The following is a 27,755-nucleotide window of genomic DNA, read 5'->3' on the forward strand; positions in this document are numbered from 1 at the left end:
TAATTTATTAAAAATCTATTTAAACTTTTTCTTGTTTAAGAGTAATTTAATCTAAAACTAATTCAAGATCATATTAAATTTTCGGTGTAAGAATTAGTCATATGAGTAACCCGAATTAACCTGAAATCTAAGCTTAAGTTGTAAGCCCGAATTTAAAAGTAAAAGATTAGGATTGGGCTTGAGTTGAGTAGTTAAAGTTGAGGATATGGTTAGAGTTGGGTTTGGGTTTAGCATTTCATATGGTGGGTAAAGCTTAAGTTATACCTTAAATCCACCTGAGTTGCAACCCTAATTTTAAGGGATAGAAATGCCATTATGTTTAATATATATATATATATATATTTTCTTGACAAGAATGTTAGAAGTTAGTTAGTGATGAGAGGGAGTGGGTATTCGGTGCGGTGCAGGCACATTGAACATTTATTTGATTAAAAGAGGAGGCGGGGAGGGTGCAAAATACGACAAATGACCCCGAATACATACAGTAGTAACCAACTATTTGGACAACACATTACTTCATATTATTTAATATTACCTCTGTTCCAAAAAAACGACTGTTTTGCCCGAGCAGAACATTTTTTTTTGAGAGAGAAAATAAATAATTAAGCATCACAAAAAAAAAAAAAAAAAAAAAAAAACCTTACAATCAATAATTAGGCATAAATTTGTTGAAATCATTAAACCATCTATAAAACGAGACATAATACCTTTAATAGTGCAGACACAGATCTTTGCTTATTTGCCTTTTTTTTACATCTGAGATCTCAAAAGAGAGAGGTGAAGGTAGTGTTGTCATTCTCAGATCCGGAATATGCGATTCTTTTTCAATTTTCTATCCTCAGAAGTCTATGGTATGGTGGGTGGGTTGTTGGCAATGTACCACTCTATACCATAACCCAGTTTTCTATGTGGGTCCACCCCCTCTCTCTCTGCGTGTGCGTCAAAATGGTCTCATGCCCAGTACTATCACCCTCCTCCTCTGTCTTTGACCACCACCCACCACCGTAACGATAACCTGACCGACCCATATCAGATCATTTCATCGTCACTCTCTCTTTCATACCAGACCTATCTCTTTGTGGTCCCACCTTCCGTTGGGAAAATAATTAAAAAACAAGGCATCCACACATTCCAAAGATCACAGCCAACTGCCAACCCTACGTTTATAAATACAGACATTATACATATACGAGCACACACTCGCAGATCCCTCTGCCTCCATTTCCGTCTGAGTTGGGTTCACCCATCAATTTATTTTTTCTGAGCGTAAGAGAGCTATGCCCCCCTTACTTTTTCTGGGGCTAGCCATATTATTATTCTAGGTTTTATTGGTTTGATTGGTTAGACCCATTAGTTTTTTTGCTCGTTTTCTTCATCTGTGTACCTCAAATTTTGAATCTTTTGGCTGATTCTTATTTGGGGCTGGTGTTTTAGTCCAACATTTGATTTGATTCAATTTGCTTGCTTTCGAAAGACTTTATTTGTGATTTGGGTCGGTGCGGGATTTGTTTTTCTGGGTCTGTCAATGGGCGCTTTGGATGAGGGGCATTTCAATGTTGAACTACAGAATGGAGTGAAACTCGGTGGTTTTGTTGATGAAGAAGAACCAGAGTCTGTGGCCATTGAGGAAGCTGTGAAAGTTCTGTTGCAGGGCTTGGATGAAGATATTAATCGAGAAGGTATCAGGAAGACTCCACTTCGCGTCTCCAAGGCCCTCAGAGAAGGAACCAGAGGTGTGCCCCATATTTCCTTTACATCCTGCGACTCTCTTTTAGTATCTTTGTTCAATTTTTAAATCCTGTTGCATAGGTTTTTGGTCTACTGGATCTAATGGTTTTCTGGTTTTAATTTTGGACATATTGAGAAATGAATTTTTCTTTTTTGGTTAGATTACTAAAAGGATTACTGTTTGTTGCAACTTATTTGGTAGCTGCTAAGTTGGTTTCTTGCAATAAAAAAATAGTCAAAAGTTAGTGCAGTCTACTGTTAGTGATTTTAACTCTTTGGACGCTACAATCAACAACATTAATCTTTGTATGCTATGTGCATGTATTTGTTGATTGAGGTTATTGACTCATATGGGATATGGGTTTGAGCAGATCTGTCATTTTGTGGAATCAAAATCCTCATTATTTGTTAGATTCATGTACCCAATTCAGTTCAGTGGATCCTTCATTCACATATTTTTTTTAAAGTGATGGAACACATTGATTTGTGTGTTGGGTTGTGGAAAATATACTGAATTGGTCAAATTCAAATTGGAATTGTTTTGTCAAAAATTAGGTTTGTATGTAGTGTACCTCTTCAGCAACCTGCATTGGCTGGATCGATGTTGGTTGATTGGCTATCAGCCTTGCAACTTGCTGTCTTAAATATTTATTGCTTCAAATTTCCATGATGGTAGTTTAAGCATTATGTGCTTATCTCTGTGTATCCATTATGAAGAGGAAGAGACTTTGACAATTTGCCATCTCTTTGTGGATGTTATCTAGAACACTTGTTTGGGCTGTCCACCTTGATAACCTGGTATCTTGAAACCTCTTTGCCTGCAGGGACAAGCCATCCCTCATTACCATCTATAACCACTATGGAGCTTTTTCTTTATTTAATAAATCGCCTGCGTGTGTGTGATATGCCTTTTTGGCTTAGGTTCCTTCTGCTTAACATGTGATGTATCCCATAACTAGTTGGATAGCTATAGGTGCACTCTGAGCTTTCGGGGATCAGTATATTCGATAAATAACCTTCAAATGAGGAAAATAGTTGGGGTGGAATATGAGTTTGACAATAACCTTTGAAAGATTGGAACGGTAGGTGGTAGATTCATCAAATGCTTCCATCTTTGCTAAAGGTATGAAGTCCAGGTTAGAAGCTTTTGTTACTGCATCCAGATGTTAAACTAAAAGCAGTTTGTAATACGGATACCTTATGTTATTCGGACATGGTTTTGTAAGTTTGAGAAGAGCAGCCACATGCATGTAGTGTCATCCATTTTAAAAAGTTTAAAAGCTTGGGACCTTGTTCTTTTCTATATTAGTTTGTGGTTAAGAACATGGAAATCATGCAAGGAAACTTTTTCTTGCCCTGGCTGGTTGAGCAGTTAAACATTGAGTAAAAGAAGATATGTTGAAGATGGGGAGGGTTTTAGGTGTGCTCTTCTTTGCTAATGATAAGGCACTCCCTGGTAAGTGCTTTCGCCTTTGGATTTTCGCAAGAGCAGGAAAGCTTGTGGAGAAAATATTGCTGTTAGAGGTGGAGTATTTTTATATGTGACTGACTCGTAACACCACTGTGTAATCCTTGTGTATATGCTATTGAGTAGTGATGTTTTAATCATGAATTGGGATCTGTCAAATGCAGGCTTGGTAGTTTAGTGTAATTTCAGGAAATGTCGTCGTGGTGGGTAATTATTGAGAATTAGCATATTTGTTTGACTGATATATGTGGTTGCTTTGCCAGGAAACTGTTTTTTAACCAAGTTGCTGGTGGTATTTAAATGAATTCATAGGAATTAATCAAATGGTTCATATAGGTAATGATAAATTTCAAATATGGGTAGTAAAATTTGTCTACTCTAGAAGATAGCATCATGATACACACATTTTTTTGGCTGATCAAATGAGAACATAGAACCAAAAGCATAGCTCAAGGAGGAACTTTTATAGGACCATTGAGTATTTCTAGAAGGTAAAACTTCTCGAGAGAAAAAACATGTTATTTTACAATCAGCCTCCATATGTAATCTTTTCTCCAAATTTTAGAGCATGTTGTTTTGTAATAAAAGCTCTCAGTTTCCATTTGCAAAATCAGCCTCCATATATAATCTTTGTTGTGCCAATATTTTTGTTTGAAAGTTCTAAATAATTGAAACAATAGTAAAAGAAAAATGAATGAAGAAAATATATCTCTGATCTAAATATCCAATGTGTATACAAGTCTCTATTATTATTAGTTTGGATTTTGAAGTATGTGACAAGCGTTACTGATTTAAACATCTTTTCCTACTTTGTCAGGCTACAGACAAAAGGTTAAAGACATTGTCCAAGGTGCTTTATTCCCTGAAGCTGGATTGGAAAGTGGAGTGGGTCATGCTGGAGGTGCAGGCGGGCTTGTTATTGTTCGAGATCTTGATCTATTCTCATACTGTGAGTCTTGCTTGCTTCCATTCCAGATTAAGTGTCACGTAGGTTATGTCCCATCAGGGAAACAGGTTGTAGGCCTAAGTAAGCTCTGTAGGGTAGCGGATGTCTTTGCAAAAAGGCTCCAAAATCCACAGCGTCTGGCAGATGAAGTGTGTTCAGCTCTGCAGCATGGCATCAAGCCAACAGGTGTTGCTGTAATTCTCCAATGTTCACACATTCACTTCCCAAATTTTGAATCGGCTTTCTTTGACTCGAATCACCAAGGATTGATAAAGGTACTGGTTACTTCCGGTTCAGGAGTGTTTGAAAATGCGAATGCAGATTTTTGGGGTGATTTTCTGAGCCTTCTAAAATTCAGAGGCATAGATGTGGAGAAAAACTGTTCTGGAGACTCGGCTGATCTATGTTGGTGCCCATCCCAGTCTTTCTCCAAGCCAGGGTCAGCCAATTCAGGAATGGTTGTTGCAGTATCTTCAATTCTTCAATCTTTGGGTGATGATCCATCGAGGACGGAGCTTGTAGGAACTCCCACTCGTTTTGTGAAGTGGCTGATGAACTTTAAAAATTGTAATTTGGAGATGAAGCTGAATGGGTTTGCCCTTGGTAGAATGGATCCTTTTAAATCCAATGAGGATGTCACTCACACTAATGAAGAGATCTGTTCTGAGCTAAACATGTCATTCTGGTCCTTATGTGAACACCATTTACTCCCGTTCCACGGTGTTGTACATATAGGATACTACTGTGCTCGAGGAGTCAATCCCCTTGGAAAATCCCTTTTGCAGTCGGTGGTACATTTCCATGGTTTTAAGCTCCAAGTACAGGAAAGGCTCACCAGGCAAATCGCTGAGACTGTTTCGTCAATATTAGGTGGAGATGTAATGGTTGTAGTGGAGGCTAACCACACTTGTATGATATCTAGAGGTATAGAGAAGTTCGGAAGTAGTACAGCTACAATTGCTGTGTTGGGTCGGTTTTCAACTGATCCTGCTGCAAGAGCAATATTTTTGCGGAGCATCCCCACCTCTAAACCGACTGGATTGTGATGTTTTAATCCAAATCCTGCAATATTTTTTCAACAGAAACCTGTGGTCCTTGTTCATTCTGCTAGTCACACAGGTATAACAAGGACAATCCATGATCAGTAGCAGATCTAAAAAGTGCAGGTCTTGCTCGGAGTTTTGTTTGCCGTTGTGGTAGTTGAGTTCAAGATGGTATGATAGTTGAGGAATCAGTGATTTTATTTATTTATTTTCTATCATTTACTTTGTGTGTGTAGCATATAGATAATCTAATTTGATGATGATCATTTGATATATACACCATTTGAGGAGTCATAATTTTCATATTTTTTGAGCGATGCTATTAGTAAAGTGATTTACATTGGTCATCTTTATGATTTTTAATGTTTACTGCATTTTGGTTAGCATTGTCAACTGATGCACAGTAAGGTGCCATTTCATTTGAAAGGAATGAGGCCTACTCTTGCCTCTCTCTTAACACGACATTGTATTGTTTGATTCGTCTAGAAATGGCTTACATATTAACACCCCCAATTATGGCAACCCCTTGGTTCTGTTCAGACTAAAATTCCTTGTAGTGAATTGCACTGAATCCGCACACTGAATTACAAAGTTCGAGTGGTGGCAGGACATTAACAAAGTTTGGGAGCCAAATGAAGCTTCTTGAATTTGAAATTCGAAGAAATTATTTAGTTAATATGCGATTCAGTGCTCCCACAAAAAATAAAAAATAAAAAATAAAATCATATGGACAGTTCTGGAGCAATTATCTGCCGAGAATCATTAGTACAGTCCATGTTTCGCGAATGCATTATACAACGTAATGGTGAGTATGGGCAGTGAGGACAAAATCATTTCTCCATTCCAGTTAAATTCCAATTAAACTGTCTAGACGTAACAATTTAGAAGGAAATTTCATCTGGCCCTTAAAAAGAATTGAACGAAAATCTCCAAAATAACCACATCATGCGCAAAAAGAATAGGCTTCAACTGCAGCACATGACAGGAACAACACTTGTCTCCTCACCGTTGCTGATGCAGCATAGCAATAAAATAAAATCATCTTGTATTTAAAATTCAAAATGAATCATTTAAACATTATGTCATATGGTGGTTCCTCGTCACCGGTTAGGAGACAAGTATTGTTCTATGTAACACCAAATTTAATACCAACAGAACACGAGCATGAAAAATGAGACGCTAACATAAGTCCACCATATTACCATCTAACAGCAAAAGCGCTTCAGTACATGAAACCCGAAAGTGTTTAAAATATATTTTGGGTACAACTGTAGAAACCACTTTGCATAAATTAAACAGTATACAATAATCCATTGCATGCTAATCCAGTCGGAGTGGGTAAATTTACCCAATTTGAGAAAAGCTACACGTGGATGTAGAAAACACAAATACATGTACTTCGAGCATAAGACATTTGGTTTATATACAGTATGTTTTGGATTTTACGAGCATGACATATACACGTAAGCTAATTATATTCCGATTCCTACCACAGGTGTCGGATTTTATGCCAATCTATATGGATATCGGAATTAGAGGCACTATGCTTGCGAGCACAATGTCCACGAGTACCATAAATATGGGCTGCTGCAGTAATGGCAATCCCCAGGATTATTACCACGAACAAAAATGCAGGTAGAGATACTTTAAAATCCTGCATGAAAATATGAAAATCAGCAGATTTTCCAAGGAAATAGCTATGCTGAATAGAATATAATCTAATAATAAAAATGGACTGCCCATTAAACTTAATTGCAGTGTCCTTTTATTGCACGCATTAATGTTCATGCATCAATTAGGTTACACCACGTTTACCACTTTATAGTAACATGTATGGAGTATATGTGTGCATGTGTGTACACACCCACACAAACACATAAATTTATGTATGTATCTGTGTATGCATGAAATTTCCAAGGATCTTCAATGGTTGCTATACAATGTAAACGAGATCATTCATTTTAATAGTTCATTGATAAAGAAAATCCTGAAATTGATCCAATACGAACAATAAAATACTCATTTTGAATGCTACTCTTCACTTTTTTGATAAAGAAAATCCTGAAAAAGAGTATATCTTTGTGTATTGCTTAAAGGACTCGTCTCAATTGGTTCTAGAGCACAAACAATCTCTTAAGACATTTAAACGAGTTTACTAGCAGTGTGAGAGCCATTGCGACAGCCATTAACAAAGTTTATTCTGTTGAACCACTGCAAAAGTTGCGAAAAGGTGAATATGCAAAAGAGTGAACATGCAATCATACAAGGGTCTTGTCGTGTGGGTGCAACTACTGCATGATCTAACCATAGTGAATAATCAATGGACAAGCATACAGAAGAATCAAGACTTCACAAGTTTCGACAGTGTGTCTACGTGGAAATAACAAACCACTGTCAAAGGATCAAATGGTATGATAAGAGAACTTAAACAATCAAATCATTTATCTCTTCCCTGTTATAAACTCTCTCAACTGTCTCTTATCTCTCTAATATGTTTTCCTTGGAATTCATAGCCAAAAGAAACAATTTCTGAACGGGAGACCAACACTCACACCACCTCTGGCAAAGCTCGATTTGTTGTACTAAACCCTTCAATCAATCACGAGAGAGCCTTGAGTGGCTGCCTCAATTGGTCAACCACATATGAGTGAGTTTTTACTGTTTCTATACCTTACCTCAACCTGTCCAATATCTTCTAGACTTGGCCCGATCATTGCAATGTTTTACCTCAACCAATTGGGACGGCATTACATTGAACAAAAAACATTTGCAACTTCAAAAAACAACCTTTTCTGTGTCATAGAACCCAATCAACCAAGTACAAGCAGGAAAGACACTCTATGGTACCGTGTAAGAAACACCTACAGCAAGCAGCACCAGCAGAGGTCTTATTTAATTACTCAAGGCAGAGAGATTTTTTTTTTTTTTTTTTTTTTTTTTGTTTTTTTTTTCTTCGCAGAGGATCAAAGATGTATGGTTTTAAACATGTGTCTTGGTGATTGATAGTAGCGAAACAGTAAATGGAAAGGATAAAGACAAGTAGTTGCAGCTTGATCTGAAGAGATGGAATTACTAAGAAGAATAGGACTTGGCAGTTGTTGAAACTACCCAAAAAACAAATAGGTTATAGGGTGCAAATGTGTGTATAGAAAGGAGGAAGAATTGCTGGAAAGAGGGTAAAAATTTCAAGGCCCATTTGGTAGCCAATGATATTCACAAAAGGAGAATTTATTGCAATGAAATCTTTTTCCTTTGTGTTTCACATTTCCATTGAAGTTATTTTACTGAGGTTCCCCTCTTGATTGGTGGATCTTGCAACTCACACACGCCATACTGCTCCAGCAGCTCCATGGTAGTAGGCTTGAACCACCCATCTCCCCTTTAGCTCATGCCATCAGAGCCAATTGCCCTGTAAGTCCATCTATGTCCTGCCTGCATTAGGTGGCCAATCTGCATTCAACTGGAGGGAAACTTTGTACTACACCTTAGTTTGAGAGGCCTATGCCTCATACAAACTATCTACCTAAGATAGAACCTTTACCCTTAGGCCCTAACACAATATAAGAATTCTAACTCATTGCATAACAAGGAGTTGAAGCTGCTAGATGTAAAAATCACCTTCCTTTATGGTGATTTAAAAGAACATATCATGATGTAATAAGACTTGAGGATTCAATATATCAAGAGAAACATGAAAAATCATGCTAAGTCAAGTCTACAATTGATGAGGTAAAATCATGTTGAGCACAGAGTACATGAAGAATCTCCTTGGCATAAGAATCTAGAGCGATAATAGGGTTGAGAAACTATCTTTGACCTAGATAATGTATGTGGAACACCTATGGTACCGCTTCAACAAGTCCATCACCTTACCTTGACTGCTCCACAAACTTCTGGATTTGCCCTTTTGATCCATTACTTTACGTAGATTGGTGGGGTGTCCTATTGACTAACACTTCGAACCTGAAATGCTTCAAAACTTCCAAAAGCAGCCCTTTGATGTTGTTAGCATATATGATAGCCACGATTTATGAAATGACTTACCATATTAGCAGAGATTTGATTATGCTATAGAATATGCCATAGAATATGTTTTAGAATATGCTGTGATTTGATTTAGATTTGATTTAGTTTAATTTCTTGTAATATAAACATGTGCTCTTTTTATCTATAAATACTAGAGCTGTGAATGAGTGATTCATCTCATTCAAGCCTTTACATATTCTTAAATCTCATTCAAACATTTTACATATTTCTCTTTGATTTAGTTTCATTTCTTGCTTCTCCTGGACAGTTGGTTACCGTTGGCAATGCAGTTAATGATCTGTCTGAAGGAGTAACGGTCTGTGTGGGAAGAGATTTGCAGTTTAAGCTGTCCAATTATGAGGCTGTGGCTCTGTTCAAAGAGCTACAATTAAATGTTGCGTTGAAAGTTCTTAAATGTATGCCTTCTGCAACAGATGAGGAGAATGAGGTTGGTAGTATTGTCGGATTGGGTGATTATGTTACAGATTCAGATTCTGTTTATGAGTATAACATAAAAACTGAAGAGGAGTTGGCTGATGACTTGGGGTCTATCCAACAAGTCTGCTCTAATGAGCTTCAACCTTGGCTGAAGGATGACTCTTAACATATCAGTGGTGGAAACCCTGGCAGTGGCGAGACCTGATGATGAGGTTACTGATTTGGGGAGGGATTGGGTGGTTGATAACATTGGAACTACTAGTGAGTTGTTGGGAGTATCTTCAGAAGGTAATCATGATAAGACTTTATCTCTTCTTCAAGCAATTGTGACTGGAACTGAGATAGCAGTCATTAATGAAGTTATAAACACGAAGCCCATATCGTCTTGGAAAGGGAAATGCTTCAGATATTAAGAATTTTCGTCCTATTAGCTTAGTGGGTTGTTTTTACAAACTCATAACTAAGGTGCTTGCTCAAAGAATGAGGAAAGTTATGGATGGGATTATTTCAGATTCCCAGAATGCCTTTGATGGAGGACGGCAAATTCTTGATTCAGTTCTCATCACCGGTGAATGTGTGGACTCAAGGTTGTGTAGTGGTGTTCCTGGAGTTCTATGCAAACTAGACATTGAGAAAGCTTATGATCATGTAAATTGGAATTTCCTTCTCTACTTGCTTCAAAGAATGGGGTTTGGAAATAGATGGAGGACATGGATTGAGACATGTCTTTCGTCTGTCAAGTTCTCAATTCTTGTGAATGGTTCTCCAGCTGGTTTCTTTGGGTGCTCACAGGGTATAAGACAAGGTGATCCATTGTCATCTTTTCTTTTTCTTATTGTTATGGAGGGCTTAAGTAGACTTATGCGCCGGGCAAAGAATCTTGGTCTCATTAAGGGATTCCAGGTAGGAAGAGATATTGACAATCAGGTGGAGATTTCACATCTGCTATTTGCAGATGACACTCTGGTTTTCTGTGATGCAAATGTGTCTCAACTTTAGATATTTGAGGTGCATTCTGGCTTGCTTTCAGGCAGTTTCCGGGCTAAAAATAAATGTGGCCAAGAGTGTGCTTGTCCCGGTCGAAAATGTACAGGACATATCTTCTTTAGCTACAGTTCTTGGGTGTAGGGTGAGCTCCTTTCCTATCCCTTATTTGGGATTGCCCCTAGGGGCTTCTTCCAGGTTAGTGGGGAGTTGGGATTCTGTGCTTGATAGGTATGCAAAGAGGTTGGCAGGTTGGAAGAAGCAATACTTGTCTAAGGGGGGTAAAGTAACTCTTATCAAGAGCACTTTATCAAGCCTTCCCACTTATTTTCTTTCTATGTTCCAAATTCCATGCTCCGTTGCTGATAGAATTGAACAAATTCAAAGGAGTTTCCTTTTGGGGAGGAAGGGGAGAACAGTTCAAGTATCACCTTGTTTTATGGGAGCAAGTATGCAAGCCTATAAAACTGGGGGGTCTCGGTATTAAACGATTGATTCCTTTTAATCAAGCTCTTTTGGGCAAATGGTTACGGAGATACGGGAAGGAAAGACACCGTCCTTGGCGTAGATTAGTATCTTGCAAGTATGGGGAAGAAGTTGGCGGATGGACTACACGTCCGTTTTCTATTGCGGGAGAAGTTGGGGCTTGGAAATCCATTCGAAAAGGATGGGATGCCTTTCCCTTTCATATCAGATTCAGAGTTCGTGATGGTAGTTGCGTTCGTTTTTGGGAAGATCTTTGGTGTGGAAACCAGCCTTTATGTTGTACATTTCCCAGATTATATAGTATTGCAATTGATAAACATGTCATCATAGTTAACTGTTATCAGCTTGATAATAGTGGGATTACGTGGACTGTTCATTTTCGGCGTTCATTTCAAGATTGGGAGTTGGAAGATATGAGCATTTTCTTGGATCAATTGTATCGGCAGGAAGGAATTGGCAGGGGTTATGACAATTTGATTTGGATTCCCTCTTCTTACGGTCATTTTGAAGTAAGGTCTTTGTTCTTATGTTTGTCTAATTTTGCTACCTATGATTTCCTATGGAAGACTATATGGCGCTCTACGGCTCCTACTAGGGTGGCATTCTTTATATGGACCGCCGTTTGGAGTAAGATTCTGACGATCGATAATTTGAGGAAAAAAGGAACTATTCTTGTTAATCGGTGTTGCATATGTAAGCAGGATGGGGAGTCAGTCGATCATCTCCTAATGCATTGCTCTGTAGCGCACGATTGCTGGAATCTTATTCTTGGCCTATTTGGCATGTGCTGGGTAATGCCACGTTCTACTAAGGAGTTGATTCATGCTTGGAGAGGTTGTCGTGTGAGTAGGAGTGTTCGTGATTATTAGAGATATGTTCCACATTGTATCTGGTGGTGCATTTGGAAGGAGAGAAATAGTAGAATGTTTGAAGGGAAGGAGTCGTTTACAGCGACACTGAAACTTTTTATTATTCGTTCTCTCTTTAGTTATGTGAACAGAATTTCTTGTTCCTCTTTTGATGATTTAATTTCTTTTTTGGATTCTTTGGGGCCTTAAACCCCGGTCATTCTAATGTTTATGGAACGCGTTCCCCTTTTGAACGCCTTTTTTAATTTATTATTACTTATCAAAAAAAATATTGCATTTTTTCTTGGTATCAGAGCCAGGGTGGTCTGACTGCAATGAGGGCATTGCGAGTTTAGAACCACCCATTCGGGAATGGTCTAAGGTGAAATCGCCTATCCGGGAGGTGTTGGGTAGGCAGGGTGGTCCGACCTCAATGAAGGTGTTGCGAGTTTGACACCACCTATTCAGAAATGGTCCGAGGAGACATAGTTGTTTCTTTTTATGGTCTAAGGAGACATTGTTGATTCTTTCATCTACATTATTTAAACATATGTATAAAGGGGAATGGTCTGAGGAGACATTGTTGATTCTTCCATCTACATGTTTTAAATATGTGTATCAAGGGAAATGGTCCGAGGAGACATTGTTGGTTGTTTACGGTCTGAGGAGACATAATTGGTTGTTTATGGTCTGAGGAGACATTGTTAATTGTTTATGATCTAAGGAGACATTTTTGATTTGTTGTTTGACACTTCATCTGAGAGAAAATCATCGCTAGTCAAATTTGCACTCCATTTGTCACAGGCTCTCAGCAGCTTGCAAGCATTCTTACAAAGAGCGTTAGCAAGATTGTGTTTGAGAATGCATTGTCCAAGTTGGGCGTTTCAGATATCCACGCACCAACTTGAGGGGGAGTATTAACATATATGATAGCCACGATTTATGAAATGACTTACCATATTAGCAGAAATTTGATTATACTATAGAATATACCATAGAATATGTTTTAGAATATGCTGTGATATGATTTGGTTTCATTTATTGTAATATGAACATGTGCTCTTTTTATCTATAAATACTAGAGTTGTGAATGAGTGATTTATCTCATTCAAGCCTTTTTATTAAATCTCATACAAGCATTCAAACCTTTTACATATTTCTCTTCTCTTTGTTCTATATTGTATTTCTTTTGTTATAGAGCACAATACGTCAAATGAAAGATATTTTATCCTCAAAACAATTGTTTGGCCTTTTGAGATCTGGCATATAATGTGATCATTTTTTGGATTCCTTATATTGAAAAATATATATATATATATATATATATATATATATATATATATATATATATATATATTCAATATTCTAGTATCATTTTGGGGATGGCTAAATTTAGATCCGTTCAAGATGATGAATCCATATCCTCTAACATTGTGAGGAGCATGGAGCCATTATAACTCACAGCACATTCAAAAAGGCTCAAAGTGAACTAAGGGTGGTGTGATAATCATGGACACTCCTCAATAAGGCACAAAGTAATAGGCCAACTTGGTGTTGCTGATGCGGGATTCAAAAGGAACAAAAACTCAATCAAGTAAATAAACCTGACTTAACACCCGTTGATATTGGAGCCAACCATTCACATTAATAAAGCTACCAAATTGTCAATCTGAAATATTTTTTTTCGGCAAGTAAAATAAAAACCATAAAAATCTAAATGGTTTCCTTGCTCTAAGATTTATATCCGTAATGACTATTTCTTCAATCAGCTTTAATACCTATCAGGCTCCAAGGCTTCTTCCAGATATCATAATTTTCTCATGCCAATTAAGTAACCTGCAATGACTTTTGTTGTATCGAGTGAGGAAAATTTTGTTTGGCCACAGCTTGTCCTATAATGAACAAAATGAAACCAGATGACCCTCCACTGATGTCTTCGTGAGCCTAAGAAGTCAATCACTAGGCATGATGTAAAATTCCAAAGCTGGCAAGGCATGAACTGAGTTCCTCACATGAAGAGATGAAGAAAGATTATTATATTGTGTGGATTGGGTAAGCAGAGATCTCTATTTACTCTTTTGTGTGGATTGCATAAACATATGGGATTGGGTTTAGGGAAGGATGTTTACTCAAAGCCCTTGTATCAAACAACCAAGTGCAAAAATACATGTTTGATCGTGACAGCAACCACTTGTACCAATTCAGCCAGAGCATGTGTAATGGAGGCCTACCCTTCCAACATTGTGCGTAGACAAGACTAACACCGGATAGTGATGTTTATGGTTTCTCCCCTCCCCCCACAATTGATTGGAAAATAATTGAAGGTGACAATTTTGTATTATGAAATGTGCAGTAAATGTTAAATAATTATTGGTAAATTGCATGAACCTGAAAAGAATTTAGACAGACCTACCATGAGGCCAAAAGGGTTTCATTATCCTCCATTTTCCATGTTTAGTTTGTTGTATATAAATGCATGTACAATACTGACACCGAGATTTAGTCCTACATAGAATTTTGATAGACCTAACTTTACCATTGTTTTTTTTTTTTTTCTTTCCAGAAGGTACTTTACCATTGTATTGTAGCTCGGTAGCTGATAGGCACTGCAAATGATATCAACGGATTCATACATGTGTGCATGCAACTATACGTAAGTGCATATGTATACCAACAGTCACCAATGCATTGTAGCTTGGTAGCATGTAGGCACTGGAAGTGACATCAACACTCCTATATGAGTGCATGCAACTACGTTTTAAGTGCGTACATTTGTAATTTGCAATGCTGCTCAACAACCGACTCTCAGTAGCATGATAAAGAACATCTAAGAGAGTTATTGGCAGAGACCAGAGACAGACAAATAGACATCTAAGAGAATTCCCGGAAAGATTTAGAGAAAAATCAGGAGTAAATTGTAAGAGGGAAAAAAAATAACATCAATAGCACATGTTATAATATTAACATGCAGAACACTTTGGAAATTCTGCAAAGACCTACAGAAGAAATCACTATTGGTCAATTTTAATCTAATTGTGAAGCGGGTTATTGAGGGTCCCTGACTGCTTCAGCTGTAAAATGCTTAAGCATCGGTGTCACTGGCACGAGTTTGAAACTCAAAGCAGTCACTTTGTGAAATAACAAAGGTTAGATTTGTTTCAAGTCTTCTCTCCCTAGGACCCTTCCACGGCGAGACTAGAACTGGATAATACCTTCTATACCCTTTTGTGAAGCAGGTTATAAGCGAATAAGGTTCATATGCTTCAAAGAAATTGCATGTAGTTCAAGAGATATTTGTCACAGTGTAATGCAAACATGACAACATCTACAGAAAATTGGAAAAGGGGGAAGTACTCGTGCCACTCAAAAATGAAGCTGAAAGTCCAAAACTCAATTCTAAAGATAGAATCGAAAGAAGACAAATATACAAATACCCCAAAACTGTAACAATTACTGCAGGTATATCTTGCAAAAAAGATCAAACCTTGACCATAGACCTTCCCTTGCCAGGTAGATTTCTGTCAGCATGTTCGAGCGAATAACGTAACAAATTGACTACTGTCAACTCAGTTGCTGGATCGCAGCTTTCTGCAAAAGCAAGGAATTATGATTAATCCCTTAAAGATGGTTCATCATCTCACACAAATTTGAGAGCAGAAGAAAGGGTTAAAACATGTAATCACCTGGGATGTCAAAAATTTGTTTCACTGGATCAATACCAAGCAGCTCTCCCAAACGAACACGAACACGAGCACGTTCAGAAAGTGAAAGTAAGTCTCCATGTGTAACAACAATAACAGGCTTGTTATCTGTGACACAGGAAAAAAGTTAGGAAACTAATTGCCAAATTTCATTTTATTCATTTTTTTTTTGGGTGGTGGTGGTGGTTATGGAGGGGGGGGATCGAATTCTACGTCTCATCTCCCATAAAGATAAACAACTATAATAAAATGAGAAAGGATAAAAAAATAAAATAAAATAAAATAAAATAAAAAATAAAAAAAAACCCTTAAAATATCATAAGGCCACTAAATAAGAACCTTCAGCCTGAAAACCCCACAGTTATTTTGACCTGATAGATATATTCAATACCCAAGAAATATAAAAATTAAAATAAAAAAAAAATAAAAAAAATAAAAGTCAAAAAGAACGAAATGCCAACATGATATGCAGGGAAAGTGGAAATGAAAAGAAGTATGTAGAAATTAGCAAAAGAACATGGGCAAATCACTTCAAAAGGCAATCAGCCCGGATAAATTTCAGACTACCCTTTTCCACCTTGATTTCTAGAACTAATTTATATGCTTAAATACACTCCACCCAAGTTATAAAAGCTACCAGTTTCATTGGATGATTAAATCTGCAGTCAATAATACACTGCTAAGTTGTGTAAATTAATATCTTCACAATCAAAATAGAGTAGACAAAATAACGTCGTCATTCAGAGTAGACAAAATTTTATTACTATGGCTGACATTCCGCATAATGCAAATTTTCATCCAATTGTAGTATCCAACAAAGTATTGTGTGTGGGTGTGTATGAGAGAGAGAGAGAGAGAGAGAGAGAGAGAGAGCACATGAATAGTGAGAAAAAATATTTCAATCGTTCTTCTTGTTTGCAATACATTATATTCAATTGAAGGTTATATGGTGTATTCACTGGAGGAATGCTGCTCTATAGTTGCTCATAGTGGAGGCTTTTTATGGCATTTTTCCCACAAAAAAAATATGATATGTTTGGGATAAACATGCAACACTGTTAAATAACCTGTAATCCTGTAATGAATAAACCCCCCCCCCCCCCCCCCCCCCCCCCTCCCTCTCGCTCTGTCTGTCCCTTTCTTTTCTCTTTTGTACAACCCTACATCAGTTAAATATCTGTCATTTGTCTAGAGCATGCTTTCATCCTGCTTAAAATATCTCATGATGAAACCTTTACTTGTATAAGAACAAATATTATAGATCTGCAATTTAGATTTAGTACCTGCGTACACAATGTCTGGTACTATAAAATATGAGAGGAGTTATGAAAAAATTTAGTAAAATAGAACGAAGTACATGGATATCTATACAATTACTTTAATTTCCTCACATTTACAAGAAATCATCTTAGAAATGCTACACTCAAGGAAGCTGAAAAGAGAACTCTATATGGTCTTTGAAAAGCCAAAAAGCATACAATGGCACTGCCAAAAAAAGGTCTAGATTGATAAATTATGTGACATCAGTTGTCCAAAACCAATAACATCAACTTCCTAAAAGCATAATTTGTTGGGGTTTTGAAGAAGAATTGAGGTAGCATTGACATTTTAGAGAGCGAAAAATAGCAATGAAATGACAATGAGATAGAAAACTTCCAATAATTAGCTTCCAGTTACAATATACTTCCATTAGGAGTCAGCGTTCAAGTATGACTAAATTAATTCTCTTATTATTATTTCTGCAAATATTCAAGATGAATACATGCTATATGCAAACGAAGAAGCAAATAGAACATTAAAATTGTGCTCTGTGTCTAGAAATTTAAATTGTTATGAAGCTGAATGGAAAAAAGTACATGATAAATAGAGTGTAGATCAACTTTTCTTGAGCATTTTGGTTTTCGTTTTATTATCAAGTGGATTAAGTTGAGTTGCCTAGAAGGGAATAATTTCATAAATCACATTGACTTTCACAAATCAGTATAGTTATTTGTCAAGGTGTTAAATTCAACTGAGGCCCACTGCAAAACACATGCACTGTATCCAACATAAGCCCAGAAAACAGGGAGAAAAAAAAAAAATCTAATATTAATTATTAATTCAAATTAGCACACAGAACTTATGAATTATTAAAATTATTTATTTTATTCAGCTATTTATGGATTGTAGTCATTACTTTCTGACATACAAACAAGTTTTAAGAATACAACTTTTTCAGGTCAAAAGAAAACAATCTAATTTATTCAGTTCAGCACATCCATCGAAGGATATATAAGATGGCTACAGAGCATTCCTCCACCTCCTCTCTCCCTCCCACCCTCTCTCACTATCTCTGCACATACACTCGTGTGTGAATAGAATGATTATAAATGGTTACTTTGTACAACGGTATGCAAATATGTATCTATATGGTGTACATCTCGGAGAACCATAAAGAAGTCCAGTGGACTAGTCCCTCTGTCCCAAAAAAGATGTCTCTTTTGTGAGTCACAGTTCCCCAAAAGAGACATCTTTTTTGGGACAGAGGGAGTATTTGATTAGGGTTACTTACTCTTAGTTTGGATTTGATGCAACAACGCTTCCTTAAAACTGGTTCATGTAGGTAGAGAGAACTTATTTGGTTTGCTGGCACCACTCTACACAAGATTTAATAGCCCCCATTGTTCTAAGTGTTGACATTCATAATAAATAAAATGTCTATTAAGGCTCATTACTCATGGCCTTCCATGGTTAACCAGCATGCTGAATGATATGTGCATAACTAACGGATATTTGGGATCCAACATCCTTCCTTACTGAAGCTGGACTATTAAGCAGCCAAAACTAATTTAAGATCCGGGCCATCCTTTGATCTATGATACACCAGAAGAAAAGGTTTGAGGTTTCACTTTCAAAGTTTGTATCCACTCTGATTTCAGTTAGAAATTGAAACATCTGTACCCTTTTTTTGCTAAGTAAGATAATTATATTGATATGAAAAATCATTACCTACCAAAAAAATTTAATAGAAAGAAATTTTGAAGCATGAATTAATGCTTTGGAAATTCTCTTTAAATTTCACTAAGATCCCTCCTCGTGTGTATCCTTTTGCCTTTCGTATTAAGAATATATTAGTAATCCCAAAATATTTGAACAAATAAGCTATTGAGAAAACCCATTACGTGAAAAAATATCATCAAGTTCCTTCAAGTCCACAAAGAAACTACTGAAAAATTAAGTGTGTGTTGGTACCTTTAAATGACAAGAATGGGCAGTTGAAAGTTGTAGCGATTATTTGAATATACCGTGTCTCTGCTGCTGCAACATCATCGCTACTGTCCATGGATTTCAGAACTGAAAGCCCATTGACAACAAATATAACAAAATTGACCTTCCTGATCTCACTGTAGTAACCAATCTGGCGATCTTTGTACTTCATTCTGGTCTTTACACTTGAACTATCTGAATCCCTGGCAAAAAAAAAAAAAACCACGCGATAACTGAGATTCTAAAACCCGAAAGGAAAGCTGTGTGAAGTAATGATATCAACCTGATAACCAGCTCTCCATGACGAACACCTTTTGTCATCCAACGCTTCAGCATTTCCATGTCTTCAGATGAAACTTCAGATAGGCCTCGCGTGTCATATAGACAGAAAGAAGTTGAACATCGTGGAATCATATATTCCTGTAGGAAAAAGGTCCCATCCCCAGTAGACAAATTATCTGGCACGAGTGAGATCAATGAATCAGAAAAATAAATGAGTAATTTACCAGCCCTCTATTTGAAAAAGAACGGGGAAAATGGCATCCTTCATAATTCACGTCAACTTTAAGAAAAAATAAATAACAGGTACATGATACTTGGGCCCTTTCTGATGCAAACTTGTCAACTTCAAACACCCTTGAAATTCTATTAACAAGGCTGCTTTTTCCAGATCCCTTGGGACCAATCAATAAAAGCGACGTGGTCTTTGGTACGTCAAAATCACTCAACTGCATGCCTCCAACCTTCTCAATCCATGCTCCAGGGTTATAGCTGCAAAGAATACAATACTGCATTGGTTCAGCTGTCCATCAAAAATGGTTTAAAAATTCAATGATTATTACAACACATTGTAAGTAGTCAATCCTATTAAGAACAACAATGCTAAAAAATTGGCTTTGGAATATGGAAACGTCACCTATCAGGCTATCACTTAATTAGTACGGAGAATTTCTTGAAAAACTTTAGTCTCACACAAATCAACTCCAATTCCAGATCAATAAAGCTACTCAAAACCAATGTTAACATTGTAAACCTGAATTAGATGTTTTGATTTGTATATTACTTCAACTTCTATTAGTTCTCATAAATTAAATGCTTACATTATGTGCAATGAAGATGGGGGAGACCAATGAAGAGCAATTTGACTTAAATTGACAGAATTGTAAGGAAGGACAAAAAAAATTTCAGTAAAGCACCAAGAAATGTAGGATAGCAATAAAAGTTAGGGGTGGGACACTGGGACTTGGGTGGGCCTAACCTAAGCAACCCGATTCCCGCCCAATAGTTTTATGGGAGTGGGAAAGGTCATTGAGACTATGGGATGGAACTGGATTTAAACTTTAGAGCCCGAATTCATTTTGGGCGGGATTTGGATAAAAGTTTTAGTAACCCGAGGAACCCAAAGAACCAAAAATATAAAAATAGTTTATAACTTTTATATCAGGCTATAAGTAAAGGAAAATAAAGTACATTAAATTATTTATAGTATCATAAATCATGGACTCATGGTATTCACCAAACTCAAGTACTTTGGCACCAAGGGCCTTGTGGCCCAATCATATTTCCTCTACCTCCCAAGTGGATGGTAAGATTTCGAGTCTCTAAAGGAGCAAAGTGGGTGTGTGAGTACGTTTATTTTTAAAAAGTAAAAACTTTTAATAATTGAATTTTAGTTAAGGAAACCAAATATTAAAGAATATCAAATATTGAGTTTTTTTCAAGTTTATATTATGGGAACTTTTTGGACCATGTTACCTGTCTTAAATTATTATAAATTATATCTTATTGCTATAAGATTATATTACACATAATTTGGTTGTGTTTTTCACATGATATGAAAGGTTTTTTTTTTTTTATGTCTAACTTTATGTAGCTATATACTTTAACATTTTATTTTCTTATAATTTTATTTATTTATAGGTTATTAAAATTTGAGACAACCCGAGAAACCCAAAAAACCTGTGTAGTATGGCACGGGCTGAGATACAATGGGTTTCTTGGGACTTGGTCTTGGCGCAGGCGAAGGTGTTAAAACCTTGGGTTTGGCATGGGCTAACCCCTTTGCCCACCCAAGATATAGCCAAAGTTGAGAAATAAATCCCACCCTAGATATAGCCAAATCCCATAAGGGGCAATTGGCATTGTGTGCTCATCTCCTACTTACCAAAAAAAGGAGAGAGAGAGAGAGAGCAGCCGATCATTGCAAATGAGCCAATTACTAAATTAGCAGCCACCACGGTATATGATGATAAATAATTTACAAAGGATCCTGTAATGAAAACCTATGGCCACTTTCCTTTAAATACTATTTGAGACACAATAAAGCCAAATACATCTTCAATAAAGAACCACATCTCAATGAAATCATTAGTTTTATAACAGAAACTCTTCAGCAATCAAAGACTATGGCAATGTACCTTAAGACTTTACTCTATGCCTCTTTCATACTCACATTGAATTTGCAACCTGGAAAACTCCATTAGAATGCACATAACATTTTCAACCATCATGCCCTACATATTCTTGTCTATTTTCTCTCCCTCCCTTTTTGGTTGAAGAAATTAACAAACAATTATGATACCTCCATTTTGCAACTTCCCTCAGATGTGGACATAGAGTTTCCCTTACCATCCATGCATTGAACATGTGTGTAACTCTTCTGCTTTTTTCTTTTTGTGGGGGGTGTGACCGTGTGTGTAATTTTCAGTAGTATGCTAAGCTTCAATTTATTCTTTAATTCAAAAACAAATCAAATAAAATAATTTCAAGAATTAACCTTAAACCTCACAAGATCTCATCCATGGTAAGAAAAGAGGACATATTACCGATTAGATCAATGATCGGAACTTGATTTTCACTAAATCACACGCAGAATCTAAATTGATTATTATAGTAATAATTAATAGCACCATAAAAGTTTCTTCATAGTAAAATTTCAAAAGCATGATTAACAACAGAAATTCTTCAACTAACACAAATGGTAATATCAATAGACAACAAGAATAAACTTATTTATATAATACCTCAAGATTTTACTCTTGGCATCCTCCAAATTCCCAATCCGCCTCTGTAATTCATCGTAACTCCGCAACACTTGACTAAAAGCACCGAGTTTCTTCCTTTGATAGGCTTTGACATCCAAAGAATTTGAAGAAATTCGATGACTCACATCACCAAACTCCCCTATCACCGATCCATGTTCTTCACTCACTGTACCATCATCCAACTCCGTGTCCAAACCACCCTTCCTGAAAGATTAAAACCATACACCAACTGAAAATGTCCGGCTAACACATTATATTATCTTTCATCAAAAAAGAAAGAACAAATACCTGGGTGTTGGAAGTGATAACTCTGGCCATGCTTGCTCAGACGAAGAATCTTCTTCTGCAAGTTCAAACCCCAATATTTGTACATTTATTTCTCACTAAATCAAGATACATAAATATATATATATATATATAAGCAGGTAAGAAAATTTAGAGGCAGAAAGTACCAAGAGAGGAATTTCTATCGCCACCCATGATTTTCTTGCTTAGTTGCTTGAGAGCTCCTTCGCGTGGAGGTGGAGCCTTGTTTTCTCTCTCCGCTTTCTCTCTCTAATTTAAACTCCGACTTTCTTCGCTCTTAAGACTAGAACGAAAGTAGACGACGAAGGCTTTACCCTTTACATGGGTTGAAACTTGGAAGTAGAAAGCGTTGTGTGGAATTTTGTGCGTGTGTTGCGTCGTGCTTTGGGATTCTTTAAAAATTATGCGGACTATTAAAAAATGCACAATGACATAAATGCTCCTAATTCTAAATAGGGAAATAGTATTAAAGACATGTTTGTCATTTACCTAAAAAAAGAAGACCAAAAAAATGTAAGTATATATTGTATTTGAGCAAGGCTCGTCTTATTTAAAATTTGAAAGTTGAATAATTCTTTATTATTCACGATGTCATTAATATTTATAATGTTATGATAACATCACATTAATAAGATGTATTTAACTATAGAATTTCTTATTATTTTTTATTAAAAAAAAATAAGTTCAAATTAAAATTTGTGTTGGATGAAACCATTTTTGAGAATATCATTCAAAATGCATATATTCAATCAACTTAATTTTTAAATAATTTGAATTTTACTGATTTTATATATATATATATATATATATATATATATATATATATATATATATCAGCCTTTTACTTTTTACAACTTTTACATGTTTTAGAGGAACACAATTTACAATACCTTATTTTTAATATGAAACCAAGCAAGCTACAAGAATTTAAAAAAATAAAAAATAAAAAATCTTATAATATTCATCTTGTTGAAACAAGATTATTTGGTGGAAGGCATCTCAACCTTTAAATATTATAGGCTCTGGAAGACTGGGACTTACTATCTAATTACTGTTTGAGATGTAACAATGGCAAATCACTAGCAATCCTCTTTATATATATGTCTTAATGAACACCCTTTAATGCCACAAAAAAAATTTCATTCCATCTTCAAATTTACTCATTACTTTGTAATCCATAATCTTAAATTTATGTAGAACTTATGATATTTTGCTATTTTACCATTAAAAATGGATTTTTTTATTACTATAAAAAATACAAAAGAAATAGTGATATAGAGCCGTCTTTAAATAAATAGGTAGTTGTCTCCAGGGTATAGCGATGGTAGGAATAAGGGAGGTAAGTATTTGAGATCTTGTTTCGAACTGCATTCTTAATTTCAGTAGTGCGTGTGTTATGGGGTCGATAAACAAAAAAAATAATAATAAATAAATAAATAAGTATATGCATTGTCTTAAATTTGAACATATTATAGTCACCAACAAGTCATTAGTCCATCGTCATCACATTCCTTTTTTCTTTTCTGAGTCAAGTTATTTCATAGGTTGAGTAGTTATATTGGTAATATAAGGATGTCACCGTCAATTAACACAATAAAATGGAGATTCTAAAAGTGCTTGGACTGCTACGAACTCAGACTTTGTGACCTCCAAGGTCACCCCTGAAATTAGAGTGACTGGAATCAAGAGTTCAATGAGAGATCAAAACAGAACTTTCCACTCAGATTCATTTAGAATAAATGGGATCATCAAAATGTCTAAATAAATGAGTTAAAGAAATGAGACCACCTCTTCTATATTTCCTCTACCCTACACTGGATGTATATGATATCGGTATGTTACAGCCAAAATTTCATCATGGTAAAGCAAACACAACATCAATTCTACTATTTTTACAACGGTATCGGGTTTTCAAACTCTACAAAAAGATAATATAATAAGCTTTCTCACATTCCCAATGTAGTCCCCCCTCCATTGCCCAAGTCAAGCAATGATGAACAAATGTAAAAAAGCAAGAAAAGAAGCATGTGTGCAGGTTGCAAGACAACCCCAATTCGTGTCAAACATTTTCAGGATAAGGAATCCAGGCATTTTTAGTGCAAACAAGTCAATTCAATCGGCTCCTTGGAGGATAATAGAAAGCAGATGCAGCAAGAAACCCATAGTAAGAAATGACATAACATCCCGGGAGGGCTTCAGGATGCCAACTTGGGGATGACACAAAGGGGAGTCGAATCCATTCACTATCAATTAGTAATGAAGCAGTAACATCTGCAGACTCCAATGGAAGAGCTTAAACAATTGGCCTCTCGTTGTGATGCGTTTGCTCAACTAGCTTTAGTACCTCAAGGCATTTATGAGGTTCATCTTCCTTTGTTAAGAACTCAATATATGGTGTAAAAGCAACTTTGTCCTCGATACCAGCATAACTTAAGAGGTCAGATACCAAACTTTGAGCTTCTGGAAACTTCCCTTCGTTGCGAAGACCAACAATCAGAGAATGATAAGATGCAAAAGATGGAACAAAACCTTTGCTGAGACTTAGTTTCATGAGCTCAAGGCAATAATCATACTTGCGCTCCCTGTAGTAGTGCTCAATGATAAAAGAACAAACAGCCTTGTCGGGAAAGAGACCTTGTCTTACCATATCTTGGATAAGGTCATTTGCTTCTAATATTCTTCCCACTTTGCACAAACCCATAACTAACAAATTGTACAAGTCCACAATGGGACAGCCACATTCCTCAATCTTATCTCGGAATTTCAGAGCAAGGCCAATATTCACTTCCCCAAAAACATGATCAGAAATGCAATTATCATCAATTTCCCCCGTCAGTAATGATCTACCACCTAAATCATCCATAGGATTTACAGATTCTTTTCCTGTAGCCTTATTTGACATAACAAATCCGGCAAGCAATGCAGAATAGATACGAGTATTTGGTCGACGACCATTTTTAACCATAACACTCACAATTTCAAAGGCACGATCCAACCTACCTGCCTTGACATGTGCTTTTACCAATATAGTATAAGTAATGTGGTTTGGAGATACTCCTAAAAGGGGCATCTTGAAAAGAAGAGCCTCTGCTTCCTCCACTCTTCCAATTTGGCAGAGACCATTGATCACAACATTGTATGTGTAAACATTTGGGATGCAGCCAGCTTGCTTCATGAGGTCTAACATATTCAAGGAATGACTAGTATCACCTACTCGGAAAGATCCATCAATTAAGATTGTGTAAGTCACAACAGAAGGAACTAAACCGTACTTCACCATCTTCCCAAGAATTGCATGTTCTTCATTCACCTTAATTTCTTTGCTAAAAACATCAAGTAACAAGTTGAATGCATGAGGAGTTGTCAAACACCTATCTTCAATCATCCTGTCAAAAAGCCTAAAAGCATCTGCAGTCTTACCAATCTTGCAATAGCCATTAATAAGAGCAGTAAATGTAACTTCATCAGCAGGTATTCCCTTCTTCACCATCAAACCCAATAGCCCATTTGCTTGCTCAAGTGACCCTTGTTTGCAGAGCCCGTCAATCAATGTGGTATAGGTAAAATGATCGGGTTGAAGGCCAACTGAATACATTGAATTTAATATATTGAAAGCCATATTGAGTTGGCCTTCCTTGCAGAACCCATCAATCAAAATGTTATAGGATACTCTGTTAGGCCATATGCCATTATTGACTACCTTTCTCAATAGCAAAATCGCTTTGCAAGTTCTATTTAAACTACACAACCCTTCCATTAATTCATTGTAGGTCCGTATATTAGGCTTGGAATTTCTTCTTTCCATCACACTAAGTAGCTCAAAGGCAGAAATCACCCTCCCCTGTTTGCAGTAACCATTGATCAGCGCATTATACGTTACTGTGCCAGCAAAAAGCCCATCTTTTAACATCTTCCTGAACATCCCATTAGCTTCCTCAATCTTCCCTTCTCCACATAATCTATCTATCAACACTGTGTAAGTGTGAACATTTGGTTTACACCCCTTCATGGCCATCTCATCGAACAAACCTATAGCCTTATCCATCAATCCTGCATCACAAACAGCTTTGATGAGGACAGTGTATGTACGGGTACTTGGCTGGCAACCCTTTTCCTTCATTTCTTCCATTAATCGAAATGCTTCTTCAAGCTTGCCCGCTTCACATAAACAGTGTATCAGAATTGAGTAAGTAACACTATTGGGGCTGCAAACATCCCTTTTACACATTATATCAAACACTCGGAAGGCCTCCGGGAGATCACCTGCCCTTGAACTACCCAACACCAAAGAAGTATAGATATGAGCATCCAAACCGAACCCAAGTCTCAAAACTCTCGACAAGAACATTTCAGCAGCTTGTACAAACGCATCCTTGCACAGAGCATTAATTATGTTCTTGTAGTCAATGATATCAAGAACAAACCCATCACCTACCATTCTTCTGGAAACCAAAAATGCTGGCAAACCCATACTCAACTTAGCTAAACAGATCAAAAGAGTACTGTAACAAGGGTAATTGAGCCTAAATCCAATCACTCGCATGTCGTCAAGAGCACCCATTAGCTTCAAAATCTCATTTTCGCTATCAGTGCACTCTTTAATTAGAACAATTATGGCCTTATGTGCAATCACAAACAAATTATTCGATATTAATAAATTCAATAGATGAATTCTACTATCCAAATCATAACAATATGTGGATTGCTTACATACCCATTTGAAAAACTGAACCCCGAGTTTGATGTTGGTACTGTTGAGTGCCATTACATTGGAAGCTACATGAGGGGTCATGTGAGAAACCAGTGATTTTAGGTGGTGGTCTTGTTCCCAGTTGGGTTGGTTTATCAAAGTGGAGACACGATGAACAGCGTCGTCTGAGGCGTCTGGAGATCGAAATGAAACAGAGGAAAGCATGGAGAGAGATTGCTTAAGGTAATAGGATCTGAAGCAGAAGTTGAGACGTTTGCTTGTGTGAGACAACATGCACAAATATTTGTGGAGAGAGGGGTTAGAAGTTGCAACATAGAACTGGCGGTGCCCAAGCACAGAAAAAAGAGACCGTTAGCCGGTTTATGTTTTGAAAACGTAGAAATTATGCTAGCCTATACCGCCCTAAATTGAAACGAACATTGAGTTTGATCGATATACTATCATCCGTTTGATTGGATGACTAATCAGTATCATTAATTCATGGATGTAATAGAAGAGATGGGAACACCCTGATTGTCTGTATATCACATTTCCACGAATGAATTTTTTTTACATAAATACCCATGCTAAGGAAATTGAATTAAAAGAAAAATATATATTTTTATAGATTGTCCTGACCACATAGTATCATCTTAATAAATTTATGTTGATGAGTGAATTTAATTTCCTTTACCCATTAATTGAGCTATTTATTATTTATGTGTCAATCTCTTCGATGCTCTGAGTCAGATTGATTCTGCAGCTACGACCCGTATCGATTTATATAGACAATAATGGACT

The 27,755-nt window shown here is 36.6% G+C and overlaps 3 protein-coding genes across 3 annotated transcripts; 1 reads left to right on the forward strand and 2 right to left on the reverse strand.

Moving 5' to 3' along the window:
• The first annotated feature begins 772 nt into the window (after positions 1-772).
• LOC132269174 (GTP cyclohydrolase 1) lies at positions 773-5,490 on the forward strand. The gene is made up of 2 exons (XM_059770263.1): positions 773-1,733; positions 4,014-5,490. The coding sequence occupies exons 1-2, from the start codon at positions 1,526-1,528 to the stop codon at positions 5,186-5,188; spliced, it is 1,383 nt and encodes a 460-aa protein (XP_059626246.1). The 5' UTR covers positions 773-1,525; the 3' UTR covers positions 5,189-5,490.
• A 901-nt stretch (positions 5,491-6,391) lies between these two features.
• Positions 6,392-22,622, reverse strand: LOC132269175 (uncharacterized). The gene is made up of 9 exons (XM_059770264.1): positions 22,411-22,622; positions 22,247-22,301; positions 21,938-22,162; positions 19,504-19,685; positions 19,198-19,372; positions 18,900-19,117; positions 15,651-15,776; positions 15,452-15,555; positions 6,392-6,839 (listed from the first exon to the last, which is right to left on the reverse strand). The coding sequence occupies exons 1-9, from the start codon at positions 22,436-22,438 to the stop codon at positions 6,672-6,674; spliced, it is 1,281 nt and encodes a 426-aa protein (XP_059626247.1). The 5' UTR covers positions 22,439-22,622; the 3' UTR covers positions 6,392-6,671.
• A 1,503-nt stretch (positions 22,623-24,125) lies between these two features.
• Positions 24,126-27,314, reverse strand: LOC132269176 (pentatricopeptide repeat-containing protein At3g07290, mitochondrial). The gene has a single exon (XM_059770265.1). The coding sequence runs from the start codon at positions 27,246-27,248 to the stop codon at positions 24,558-24,560; it is 2,691 nt and encodes an 896-aa protein (XP_059626248.1). The 5' UTR covers positions 27,249-27,314; the 3' UTR covers positions 24,126-24,557.
• Between the last annotated feature and the right edge of the window lie 441 nt (positions 27,315-27,755).

This window comes from Cornus florida, unplaced genomic scaffold (genome assembly GCF_030987335.1).
Source record: "Cornus florida cultivar Cherokee Brave unplaced genomic scaffold, ASM3098733v1 CherokeeBrave_3.0.0_Hap2_Chr08, whole genome shotgun sequence".
Taxonomy (NCBI): domain Eukaryota; kingdom Viridiplantae; phylum Streptophyta; class Magnoliopsida; order Cornales; family Cornaceae; genus Cornus; species Cornus florida.

What these genes read in the sequence shown, in the direction of transcription:
- LOC132269174 (XM_059770263.1), top strand. Translation starts at nt 1,526, where the DNA reads ATGGGCGCTTTGGATGAGGGGCATTTCAATGTTGAACTACAGAATGGA. An exon ending in CCTCAGAGAAGGAACCAGAG is followed by an intron (nt 1,734 to 4,013) that starts GTGTGCCCCATA and finishes CTACTTTGTCAG; the next exon opens with GCTACAGACAAAAGGTTAAA.
- LOC132269175 (XM_059770264.1), bottom strand. Translation starts at nt 22,438, where the DNA reads ATGGGTGGCGATAGAAATTCCTCTCTTG. An exon ending in AGAAAGGGCCCAAGTATCAT is followed by an intron (nt 19,373 to 19,503) that starts GTACCTGTTATT and finishes CACTCGTGCCAG; the next exon opens with ATAATTTGTCTACTGGGGAT. An exon ending in CCCATTCTTGTCATTTAAAG is followed by an intron (nt 15,777 to 18,899) that starts GTACCAACACAC and finishes CCTGTGTCACAG; the next exon opens with ATAACAAGCCTGTTATTGTT.
- LOC132269176 (XM_059770265.1), bottom strand. Translation starts at nt 27,248, where the DNA reads ATGTTGTCTCACACAAGCAAACGTCTCAACTTCTGCTTCAGATCCTAT.